General features: G+C 31.2%; 1 protein-coding gene across 3 annotated transcripts in view; it reads left to right on the forward strand.

The window, feature by feature from the left end:
- Positions 1 to 13,369, forward strand: part of CALCRL (calcitonin receptor-like) — a 76,596-nt gene that overhangs the window by 46,140 nt on the left and 17,087 nt on the right. For all 3 annotated transcript variants that reach the window (XM_004674456.2, XM_012725763.1, XM_012725768.1), the window contains 5 exons: positions 300 to 384; positions 2,479 to 2,611; positions 3,004 to 3,114; positions 3,204 to 3,316; positions 4,676 to 4,767. In XM_004674456.2, the coding sequence (XP_004674513.1) occupies positions 334 to 384; positions 2,479 to 2,611; positions 3,004 to 3,114; positions 3,204 to 3,316; positions 4,676 to 4,767 (500 nt within the window). In that variant the 5' untranslated portion in view covers positions 300 to 333. The remainder of the gene's footprint in view (positions 1 to 299; positions 385 to 2,478; positions 2,612 to 3,003; positions 3,115 to 3,203; positions 3,317 to 4,675; positions 4,768 to 13,369) is intronic.

The raw sequence follows: 13,369 nt of genomic DNA on the forward strand, positions 1-13,369 counted from the left end.
ATGCCATCAAATTGTTAAACTTTTATGCTTGTTAGAAGTCTTCATTGTGACACTTTAATGACTTTACCCAATTTAGTAAAGGCAAAGAAAGACATATGTTTTCTAATAATTAAAGATTTATGTGATGATGCTTTCCTGTGTGGAAGACTAATTAAATTTATGATGAGCTTAATATTTATAACACATAAGACTATCATTTAATAATCAAAGAAAATATTGTATCTTTTAAAAGAAATTTTCTGTATAGGGTAATGATTTCATAGATATTAATAGATAACAATTCTCATTTTCTATTGCAGTTCAATTTATATTGTATTCATTTTTGCTTTAAGAATGGAGAAAAAGTGTATCCTATATTTTCTGTTTGTATTGCCTTGTTTTATGGTAAGTATAAATTTTCTAATAACTCCTCCATCGCAATTATTTTTTTGCTTTTCAATATATTTACAATTGATAGAGATAAATAATATTCAGTTTTCAGTTAATTGCATGTTCATCAATACAGGATGATTTATTTCCTTTCAGTGTACACTTTTCGGTTTTCAACACTTCAACAAGTTCTATGGGATAGTGGGTCAGTGTGGGGAGGCAATGTTCAAAGTGAAGCAGGTCAATGGGTGCAAGTGTGTAAACAACAGAGGAAAATAATTATCAGTTGAAAAGAATAACTATGTAGTATAATCGTACATAGTAGATAAAGTTTCAGCTAGGTCTACTGACTTTGAATTAGATCTATTTAAAAAGCAGATCCAACCTGTTGATTTTTTTCCATTCTGTCAGTGGACTGACTACTAATGAACAGATAGCAATTCACAATCATGCCCTACATTTTAAAATTAAGTTCCTCACTCATTCATAGAAATAATTATTGTGTGTTTCTTTGCTAGCCAATGTTAAGTTCAGGACAATTGTACATGTACATGTGTAGAATCAGACATGTTTCTGCTCATATACATTGGCATGGAGGGTGGACCGTGGAAGGTAAACTAAAGATAACTAAAAGCATTTGATTTACTGTAGGGTTATAGACATTGTACTTTTAATTGTATTTTTATTTACAGAAATATAATTTTCATATTCTTTCTGCCTCACATTAAAACTGACTGCACTATTATCTGATGTCATGTTATGCCTACAAGAAACTGAGAGATACAATCTCATCTAATTCTATTCCAGCAAATAATTTTCCAGTAGCCTTTTCCAGTAATCCCCCCAAAGTCTCACATAAGGAAATTCAAGAGAAATATAACAAGCTTAAATGAGAAAAAGAAGAAAGACTACATTTCTGTTAACATTTGTATTTGGAAACATTCTTAAGTCTAGCAGCAATCCCAGAACTGTACTTCTGAGATGTTATCTTGGGTAAACAGAAGAGAACTCAAGAAGCAGGATTTCTGTTTCTTCAGTTCACACCCTCCACTGTGCTTGCCAATGAGCAGCACACACCAACAGTTTCCCTCCCAGTATTCTGTAAGATTACCAATTTGATTATAGTAATTTGAGACATTATGACCATTTCTCTTAAATTTATTCAGACAAGATGCATATCTGAGTCTTCAGGAATCAAAATGAATTTGAATTTGTGTAACTATTAATTTTCTAAGAACCAGAGAAAAAATGAATCTTGATGTAAATTTCTATTTATTACTTGTAGCACAACTGCAACTTACATCTTTTTTAGGCAATTAAAGCCAGTTAAAGAATAAGAGTTAAAGATAAATGACACGGAGGTGATGATGAAACTTGAGTGGTATCGCACACTGAGGGAATATTACCAAAGAGACTTTGATAAGTTCAACAGTAATAAAGAATAGGGGACAAAATAACAGCAGAGACATGAGCGCTTACAGAAAGACAGTTAACAGAGATTAGACAAAACTGAAGAGAGGTCTATTCCCACTTTATATTGCAAAACAGGGGAAAATATGTAAAATCAAAGTAAAAGTGAAGCTTAAAACAATGCCACTACATTGGAAGAACACAAATATATACTTTGTCCAAAACCTCATTGATGTGCCTACATTATAAAATCTATTTACCAGCATAATAATGAAGTATATTATGATTATCAAAATGATTAGAATTTTACCATGTGCTAGATAATTCCTGTTATTGATACTGTTTTATCCCATTTTACAGTTGGAAAGGAGAGGTTTAGGGGCTTAAGTATCTTGCTACTTTCACAGAGCAGGTGAAAAAGTAAATGTTGATTTGAATACATTTCTGTATGAATCCCAGAACATATCTGAAAGCTGAGCTTCCCAACCCTGCCATTGATAACTTTTTGTTGTGCCTTGAAATTGGATATTGTGGGGATATTTATACCATGCTAGGGAACTGGCAAACACTACAAACAGGGATTTCCTCCCAAAGCCAGTTGACCATGCAACATCAGCGCCCTTAGTGATTTCCATTGTGACTCACTGTCTCCAACAGACATTTTCACCATTCTGAAGTTTTATTGTTTTAATCCCTTAGAATTTTGCCGTAGCAGAATCAGAAGAAAACCCTGAAAACTTAACTCAGCTGAGTGTCACTAGAAATAAAATCATGACGGCTCAGTATGAATGCTATCAAAAAATCATGCAAGATCCCATTCAACAAACAGAAGGTAAACATGACTTTAATTTTAAAGGCAATTGATATATTTTTTAAAAGACAACTACCCCATTATATCATTATGGAATACTTACTAAATTTTTGTATGTATGCATTTTAATTATTTATTTATGAAGAATATAAGCAACATAATTTATCTTGCACTTTTGAAAAGTTCTGACAAAAATGTGCACATAGAGATATTTTCAGTAATAATGTTTAACATGTTACTGTGGTACTCTAATAGTCACCTCATGAAAATCCATATAATTACTATGGATTTTATATATCTTTATTTTTTCAGTAGACCATATTTTTTGCATGTTAGTGAGAACCCACTATTTAGACTTTATGTCTTCATGTGTAGGAAGAGGGAGCTATGATTCATGTTTCTCCCCCTTGAAGGAATTTACTGCAACAGAACCTGGGATGGGTGGTTGTGCTGGAACGATGTGCCTGCAGGGACTGAGTCGATGCAGCACTGCCCTGATTACTTCCAGGACTTTGATCCTTCAGGTAAAAAGCAGAAACTTATATACAGTTCTCTTCTACAAATGATTGGTTAACTAAATTACTATTTTCTCTGTCCTTTTTCAATTTTATAGAAAAAGTCACAAAAATCTGTGACCAAGATGGAAATTGGTTTAAACATCCAGAAAGCAACAAAACATGGACAAATTATACCCAGTGTAATGTTAACACACATGAGAAAGTGAAGGTATGCATAAATATACATTCAGGTGTAATTTACACTACTAAAAAAGTTACCTATGACAGCCCTGGGAAAATTTAGTGAGTGTTCCATTCTACTGTAAAATCCTTTCATAATATACGTTGAAGACAGCAATACAGAAAAGTATCTTTGTTGAAAGGGCTATAATTGATCCTGTCATTAAGCTGAAGAAGCAATCTAAGTAATGATGTATTTACAAGTCAATGTTTTAGTCCTGGAGGTCAAATTTTCCAAAGAGAACATACATTAAAGTATAAAGGAAAGGGACTTTTATTTGTGATGGAGTCTCTAGAGTTATCTTCAATAATTGTGCTCAAGTAAACAAGATAGGCCTGGCAGTGTTTAAACAACCCCGACTCTGTTAGGTCACTCCAATATACAATCCCACTTTAAACACCACTTATTAATATCAAGGTTATCAATATTTTTCAACAACAATAAACTTTTGATAGCAAGTACCTGCATATATTTATTTACAAGTGCTTGAATACTGAGGCAAGTTCACCTCAGGCAAGATATAACCACTCTCTGTATCATCTCACCCTCAAATGAGGTGGGGATAATAATAAACCTACCCTCAGGTTTTTCAAAAAGATTGCTTGATTAGAAGGAAAAGGCTAAGAAATGCTTAGAAAACTTAGGAACAGATAGTAAGCACTTAAAACTGAATTGTCAGCTTTCATTTTAATCATAAGTAATGTGTTCATGGCTTATTCATAGAAAGATTTAAAGAGAACTTTTTAAAAATACAAAATAAATTAAGTTACAAATACAGAAAACATAGTTAAAAATCAAAGAGAAATTAGGAGAAAGTTAGAATGCCTTTATATACATTGCAGATACATATCAATTATTAAGATTTGGCTCTGACATATTTGTCTTATATTTGTAAAAGGAAAAAGAGAAATATAGTTGGAAAATAAACCTTTGCTGGTCATTTAAATCTAAACAGAAATGTATATTTCATCAAATAACACTTGACTTAAGGTGTTTAAATGTAGAATGATATTTGTCAGTGTCCTCCAAAACATAAAGTGCTGGCTTTACTATGAGGCAATCTAGATTAAAAAAAAAATTCCTTAGAATATTTAATATATGACTTATCTAATTCCATAAATAAAAAGGGCATATAGTTACAAATTTTGATGTGAATTAATAGTTTTACAAAGTTGTAGTTCTGTACAGATATATTTAGGTATTTATTGATTTGCAAGACAAACACTAAAGTTATGGGAGCTGAAGTTTTTTTAGATAAAATTTATTTAATTTGATTTTCTACACATACAAAATTATATTAATATTGATATGAGCTTTTAAAACTTTTTTTATTCATACAAATTATAGACGGCACTGAATTTGTTTTACCTGACTATAATTGGACATGGATTATCTATTGCATCACTGCTTATCTCACTTGGCATATTCTTTTATTTCAAGTAAGTACATAAATTGCAATTTTTTTATATTTGACTATTTAGTGAATGCAGTGTTATGTTTATATCATTCATTGATAAAATATACAAAATATGTGATTTAACATATTTAAAATAAACTGGCTATTTAAAATAAATTGAAATATGTTGACTTCTATTGATTTTGCAAATATAGAGATAGAAAATTGGTCAAATACATTAAACCTGACTTCACCTAGCTAACATACATAAGAATAAAGTCATGTACAGGAAGGGAGCCAAAATAAATAAATAAACAATTGCATTTGATTTGGAGTCTGTCAAATTGTTATAAGTCTTCTTAGTTAAATTTGCAACTTCTTGGTCAATTCCATAGCTCATCATGGGAACCATAATTTCCATAAATAGTAGCAATGGAATTTCATATGTATTACTGAAAATGATAATCTGAATATATTATGGTTAGTTTATTTTTCCTGGTTTAAGTGGTCATCATTAAAATTGTTAAATTATACTTTTAATTTTCCTTCAAATTTACTGTTTGGAAAGGAGAGTCAGTTCCAGTTTCTCTATCTAACAAATCAACAAGTGTTTGTATTTTTTATGAGTAAGAAAGTAAATACCAAAACATGCACTAGTATTTAGTACATGAGCATGGTTTTCATTATTTTGATTACCAGTAAGTATAGAATGGAATGTGATAAGAATAATTAGCTATGCTTCATTGTATCTTTAGCATAATTGTCATCTTCTCAATACCATTCTCCTCCTCTTCCACCTTCTCCCCTCTACGCTCTCCCACCCCTTCCTCTCCCTTATGTTTCAACTATTATTTTGAAACATTATTAGCTTCAGAACCAACTATAGAAATAGCACGTCAAAATTATTGAAATCCACAAATTATGACTTCATTGGATGCTAGGTACATAAGGAAGTGGAACACTAGCTTTTAGCCTATATTGTATCAAATATTCAGAATTCAACTAGTACTTTAAGATACACAACGTCATTTATTTTGCGGAAATCATGTAGATATTCTTTGGTGGTAGTTTTGGCTTATGATAGTATCACAGTATCCAGGTTTTGATAGAAACTGACCAAAACAAAAATAAAAATTCTATTCTATATAAAGTTAATTATAAGCACCTCAAATGTACTAAATTATATTAAACATTTTAAAATGTAATATAGTTTTCTTTAGCTAATTGTGTTAAATTTAGTTGAAAAGGTGGAAACATTTCTTAAAGAATTAAATTTACCATACTATACCATACTGATTTTATAACCTACTAAGAAACCCTAGAAATTCTGAGTGTGAAATTGAGACTGTTAAAGAGGGAGGGGGAAAGTAGAACTAAATAGCAATAGATCAAGTGGACTATGGTACAAGTCTAGTGGTGCTTGGCAGTAGGTATTTTATCATAACAAATATCTGAAGAGGTGAGAATACTTGCCTCTGATTTATAGGATAAATCATTGTTACCTTAACTAAAAAATATGTTGAAGTCAGATATAAATTTGACTGTCTAATTTTTTGGTTTTAAAATTTTAGGTTTTCTATTATAATTCACATAAATCAAAATCATTAACATATAATCCAATATTCTGTCCATTCCCTCTGTGGACATGCAGCAACCTTTTAACTACTAAATAGGAGACTCATTGCTGCAGATTTAAAACTAATATGGTGGGGATCTCTCAGAATAAACAACCACTTGCTAAAGCATTCATGCACATTACATTTCTGAAGAATATGAACTTAAGTATATCAATTATATTCTATGGCAAAACCAACAGTCAAAAAAAGAAATCAGTGATCTCCTGGAATTCCAAATCCTATGACCCTAATAAACAAGTTTGAATTGAGCAAGTTTGCTCTTGAATGCAGATATAAATTTACTGTGATTGAATATATAGTATATATCCTAATTTTGTCCTCACCACTTATTTCTAGAATGGACAAAAAACTGTTTCTATCGCTCAGTAAGCTTCATTTTTTTCCTAATGGGTCATAATATTGTTTAAAATACTTTACAAAGTAGATTTACATAATATCTAATATGTAGAGCTCTCTCAATGATAAATTACTAATTTTATCATTAGAATTTACCAATCAATAGGCACACAAACTATACTTAAGTAATCATCTAAAATGATCCCTATGTAACAGTAATTTAAAAAACAATAACAAAAAAAAGTTATAGGAAGGAGAATGGAAAACTCATTCTTACTTTCTAACTCAAAGATCAGAAGATTTCTGATATTATTTTCCATTGAAACATTAAATAATGGGTAGAATTTGAAGAGGTACAAATTTTAACCCATATGAAATGAAGATATTATTTAAAACAACACCTCATTTTACCTACGTTCTAAGTTAGCTAGATTGCCTCCCAACTTATCTTCTTTCTATTTGAAGTAATGTTATTATTTGACTTTAGCTATCTTTCAAAAATGGAGTATTTGTGTAGGAACAAACAAAATTTTTCTTCCTTTTAAATCCTTAGACTTGGGTAAAGCATGAGATATCCGTTTCTAGAAAGACCCAGGTATATATAACATTCTAAATACTCATTTATCTAGATATCCTTGATAACAAGAGAGATGAAGATGTGCTTTCTTTAAACAGACAGAACTGGTCTCAGAGCCCAACTCTGTTATTTGCTTGTTGCAGAGAATAGAGCAAATTCTTGTTTTTCTAATATTTAACATCAAATTTAGAATTCAGATATTAGTACCTGTATCATATATATGATATCAGGGTTAAGATTATAATGCAGATTATAATGTTCATGTAAAAGAAGACCTTGAATGATTTCTAAAACCAAAATTGTCTATAATTATGTCAGAAAAACTTAAGTAAATTAGTCAAAAATAATAAAACTTTTTAATCCTTTAAAACTTTCTTGCTAATTGATTTCATATTAAGCAATCTATAGTCTCTGATTAAGACACATCCACTCCACTCCCTAGAATTATCAACTACAACAGGAAATTCAACTAGACACAAAAAAAGAACTACACACTAGAAGAGGAAGTAATAAGATGGCTATCACAAAGTTCCATGACAGCAGGGATCATGTTTGCTTTGTTTTCTTTAAACATCCCAAATTCAACATACTGCCTTGCACATAGTAGCAGGCACTTCATATATTAGTGATGAATGAACACATGAACTGATTCAAAAGCTTATTTCTTGGGCTGACTTTACCACAATTTATCTGTGACCATGGAGTCCCTTGAGTTTGCCTTGAGTCATTTGTTTCTAGTAATAAAGAAAGGCACACATGTTTATTAGCAGAAGTATCTGTGCAAAGCAATACAGTATAATTTGCAGCAAGACTGAAGGGAGACCAGGGCCATCTCACAAAATGCTGATTTGAATGGCAACAAAGCACGTTCATACAGAGCCAGCAACAATAGAATTTTTTTCTTTCAAACAACCTAGATTTCTAGAGGAGCTTTGTTTCACATATGATCATAGTTATTTTTAAAACGTCTATCAAACTGTTCCTGCTCTTCAGTTCTTCCGATGTTTCTGTCACTCTTGCTAAGTCTTTGGTAGAAGAAGCATTTTTCCTTTGTTAATTGAGGGTCACTGATCCATCTTAATAAAAACCAAGAACCATGCAAAAAGTAGATTTAGTGTACTGTTTGTTATTTTTTTACTTAGAGAAAAGTCTACCACTCATCCATGCTTTAAATTAGAAACAGAGAACATGAAACATTATTTACCAGATATACTTCAGTTTTATATTAAGGTCAATTAAAGGAAAGAGTCAGAGGGGGAGATAAAAAGAATGGGAACAGAAAGAGAAAGAGACAGAACTCTGGAATTTGCCAAGCCCTCAGAGGCAATGACTCTTACTCATAATAAGCCTTGAAAAAACAGAACAGAACCCTTCTGATAAAGTAAATAAATAAACTTTACCAGAATTAGTTATAAATTACATTTTAATTACTATTTAACAATTTGTGAGCACAGTAAATCCTACCTCCTATCCTTCCTTGCAACACAAAGGGTTCCATGTTTTTTACACAAAAAAACACATGTAACATCTAAGTAGTATGTGTAGGGAAAGGGAAGAGTTATTGCTTTTCCTATTAATTTGCCTGATATTTCACACAGATCCAAAACAACTTTAAAGTCAAACTGAACATTTACAACTATAGAGACAATGATACTGTTCTAGGTTGCTGAGATAAGTCTCAACTAAAATTTACCAAGAAAAAAATTTCCCAGTTGTTAGGTCAAAACTTCTCAACTTTTTCAATTTAATTAAAAAAATCTTTGAATACTGCTATTTCTGCTTTTTGGACACATTTTACTAACTCTCACCTTTTCCTTTTATATCTAAATAGATTCAATGTTAGGAACTTGTGTTTCTTCAATTTCTTCACATAGTTCTTGAATTACAAATAGAATTTTTCTCCTAAAAACTGTTTTTCACATTTCAATCCAAAAAATGAGTTCAAGCAAAACTATTCACAAAATATTACAATGAAACATTAAGAACAAACTTCTACTTTACAAAGCATACCTTGTTGTCCTTGTTTTAGTAAATTAGATTTTTCACTTAAATATCTTGATTTAAAACATCACAAATATATGAGTTCAGAAACAGCCATCTACTGGTCCTTGAGAACATCTCTCAGTGCCGATGAGTTTTCTCAACTCATACATTTCACTCACTGTAACTGTTCTATGTCATATGGTGTTCTGCTGTATGTACCCCAGGCTTCCTTCAGCCTAACATTAGGGGTAGTTTAAATATTTTTCTTATAATGCTTTATTAGACCATACCATACTCACTGAATTTATTTCCAAATTAATGAAATTTAATCAAAGTACTGAAGAATCCTCTCTTCTTAACTTAAACACAGTGGGAGTTGAAAAGCTTCCTAATAAGTAATGTGAGTTAGTTGGAAACCTTTTAAAATATGTCCAATGTAACTGTACAATCAAATCATTGCATTTCCACACTGAAATATAAGATGTGAATAAGGATTGAGTGGTATATGAATTTACTCTAACAAAACCAGTTCTACTATAATGTAATTTTTTAACTGTTTATGCAAGCATTCCAGGTATAGAAATATAAAATAACTGAATTAAAGAATTCACTCATTTTAAACAGTAAATTTATTATTAATGCCACAACTGAATATAAAGTTCAAATATCTCTTAGGATATATTTGAGAAATTGTAACTTCTTTGTAAGTGTATTTCATCTGTTTTTCTTATAGAAATGGAAATGTAGTCTTAAGTACAACTAAATTTTCATAGGAATAGAATGAAAAATCATTTTAAGAAAGAAAGGTAATAATATATCGCTTGTTGTGAAAAACTATATAATATATGAATGGATTAAAACTGCAATTTGAAGTAGAGATGAGAAATATCATAACATTTTCCTCCCAGAAGTCATATTAAAATCTTCAAATTGGCCTTTCATTCTTGCAGATACAGTTTATTTTTCTAACTAAACCTACAGATATGTGAGAGAAAAGTAAATTCTCCAACTTATAGTGTCCTTTTAGAAGATAGGAAAGACAAAAACCAACAGCTTTGAGCTGCCACCATTTACAGTTGGAATGCTAAGATATAGCACAGGAGTCTGACCTTCAAAATCAAAAGTCATTAAGTAAATTATGCTTTTTGAACTTCCTAATCTTAGCGTTGAAAAAAAAAGTGTCGATTTTTGCTTTGTGTTCTTTTCACATTGTTCTTCCCCTTCCTCAAAATTTTAACCTTAGGACTGAATCAGGGACTGATTCATCCATATCTTTTGTTGTCTATGTAGACTGTTCTATTTTGAATATCCTCCCTCATTCTGGCCACATTCTAACTCTTAATCATATGTTAATTTACAAAAGGCATATGACAGTCTCTAGAATTAGATCATACACCTTATGTATTTCTTCATACTTCACTATTGCTTAAGTAACAGAGGTCAGGATCTTACTCTGTATTACCCACAATTTTTGGTCCAGAAAAAATACACAGTACATTATTAAACATCAGAAAATTATAAATAACAAAATAAATGACTATTAAAAGAGATAAATCTTTATTGCTTCCTTAAAAACATCAACATTCAAATTCAACAGATCACTTACAAAGGTTATGCCCTTGAGCATCTTATCTCAATTATATTAAATGATAATGAAGCTTCTGGACTTGTTCAATGGATAACAGATATAAAGATCTTATCTCTGTGCCTGGAGTATTTAAAAGTATTCTTATCGTGCATTTCACTTCTAAAGGTTGGTTGATTGGTTGATTTGTTTGTAAGAATCAGACATTTCAGAAAGCCTGGTAGTTTCTTTCCTTCCCATTAGGAGATGATGAAAAGCATTTGCACATCAGAGGAAACCAGGTAGTCATACAAAATGAATAACTATAAAAAGAAGGGCAGGGAGGAGGGAACACAATAGAGCTAGTGCAAATTTTTCTCTTCCAGGACTTCACTGAGCAACTTGGTTGAAACACTTTTGTGCTTTCTAATCTGGTTAAGTGATTCGACAGCAACCCAGTCTGTAAAGTGAGCTCTTGCTAGAAGGCTTTGTGTACTCTGTCACACTTACCCAGGTGATTCCATGAACTCAACACACCATTAAGGACATGAAAGACAACCATACTGCTCACACTGCTAACTTATTTATTGCTTTCTGCCTGTTGTTTTGGCATGTTCAGATCAACATAAGCTTTCCTTCTGAATACCTGTGGTTTCTGAGGAAAAGATCTAAGTATCTTGACATTAAATTAGCAGACTGCAGAAGTAACACTTCATAGACTGGACTATTATTTTATTGCTTATATTTCCTCCATGATTAGTTTTGCTCAGGATTAGTTTTGAAGAAAGCAGTTTAGAAATGTCTACCCTGTGTCAAAAGTTAATGGAAACAAAGATTAGTATTTTGCCTTTGTTTATGCCTTTTCTGATTGTTTACTTTGAATATGGGGTCAGTATGATAATGAAAGTGGTCATTTGAGATAATTCTGGGAAGGATGAAAATCCTTGGTAAAGAAATTCAGATTGTTAGAGCTATAGTCATTGATTTTATGGAAATTGTCTTTCAAATGTTAAATTCGGTGTTTTTGTAACAAAAATGTTGGCAGCTTATTTATTGCTTTGTTGTATTATTTGAAAACACACTGGTTTTTATATGTGGTGGTTTTATATTACTCAATTGATACTTAGTGCTATTCTATTATTTGTGACAAGAAAGCATGAATGAGCATGATTAAAATTAGCCATATAACTACAAATATATATATATCATAGATAACACACACACACACATCTTAATAACTGTTGACCACCATTAAGTATTATCCTAAGCCCCAGACTTGATTTACCTCTTTTAGCTTTCAAGCCAATCTCATAAAGTGCTATTGTTAACCCTGTACTATAGAACAAATGAAGAAACTAGGAATTTGTTTTTAAATTATCTGGCCAAGAGTGCTTCTGTCAGTAGTGGCACAGATTTCTCTCAGTTCAGGCTTACTCTCAGATCATGTGTCAGAGAAGTATTTACTTACTGCTACCTGTTTCTGTTGTTTCAAAAGAAGATTAAAAGGCACTGGTCAATTACACCACTGTAATGGTTTTGTTGACAAACTTGCACTGAGTGCCTCTATAAGTTGCTTGTCAGAATGACATATTGAAATCAAATTCTATGATAATTACATGAAGAGAACATGACATGGAAAGAATCCAGACCCACAAACCACATTTTCATTTTGTGGTTATGCTAGGATAGAATGAGATGTTACAGCAGTTAAAGAGAGCGGAGTTTTTTGGTAAAACATTCTCTAGCCCCATAAAATAATTGTCTAAAAATTTTAGAGTAAGGTAAGTACATTTAATAATTGAGAATAGATAAAATTGTTGCAGGTTAGCATTTGAAAATATTATCCAAACATTTTTTTAGGATTTCATGTAAACAAACCTATGTTTACCAAGTGCATTGCTTTGGTTTTAATTTATAAGTTGATTTTGATGGTACTCATGTACTTATATTTGTGTTAACGAATCTATTTTAAAAAAGAGAAATATGCATCACTGGAAAAATCTGAGCTTCCTTTTACCACTAGACATTGATGAGAAGCACATGTCATATAACATAGGTCTGTATTTAAGTTGCAAAGAACCTAGAATCAAAAATGGAAGAAAGGAAATCATCAAGTAGCCACTGTTGTGCATAGGACATATTCACACAACACAAAGTGAAATGACTTAACTTTGATCTAGTTCACTACCACTGGACATTTCAATTGGATATCAGGATTTCCAAAGCAGAAGTATTTGCTTTGAATTTATATGGGTTTTTATTTTATCCTTGTTGACCATATAATTTGAATAGTAAAAAATTGAAAATAAGCTTGATATTTCTGTATGAAAATGATTTCATGTGACCTCCTAAGTATTTGCTTGAGTTTAAGGTGAAATATTTTATTTATAATAGGTTACCACTCTATCATTTAAAATATTGCTCATAGTTGGCATTGTTTGCATCTAAAAGAGGGAAATACAGCATATCATTTTATCGCTTAATAAGAAAATGAGAAACCATTTTTTTATGACTCTACTCAAATTATCACAGAGAGGAGAAAATAGAT

Source organism: Condylura cristata, unplaced genomic scaffold, assembly GCF_000260355.1.
Source record: "Condylura cristata isolate star-nosed mole 26May11 unplaced genomic scaffold, ConCri1.0 scaffold00002, whole genome shotgun sequence".
In the NCBI taxonomy this organism is placed as follows: Eukaryota; Metazoa; Chordata; class Mammalia; order Eulipotyphla; family Talpidae; genus Condylura; species Condylura cristata.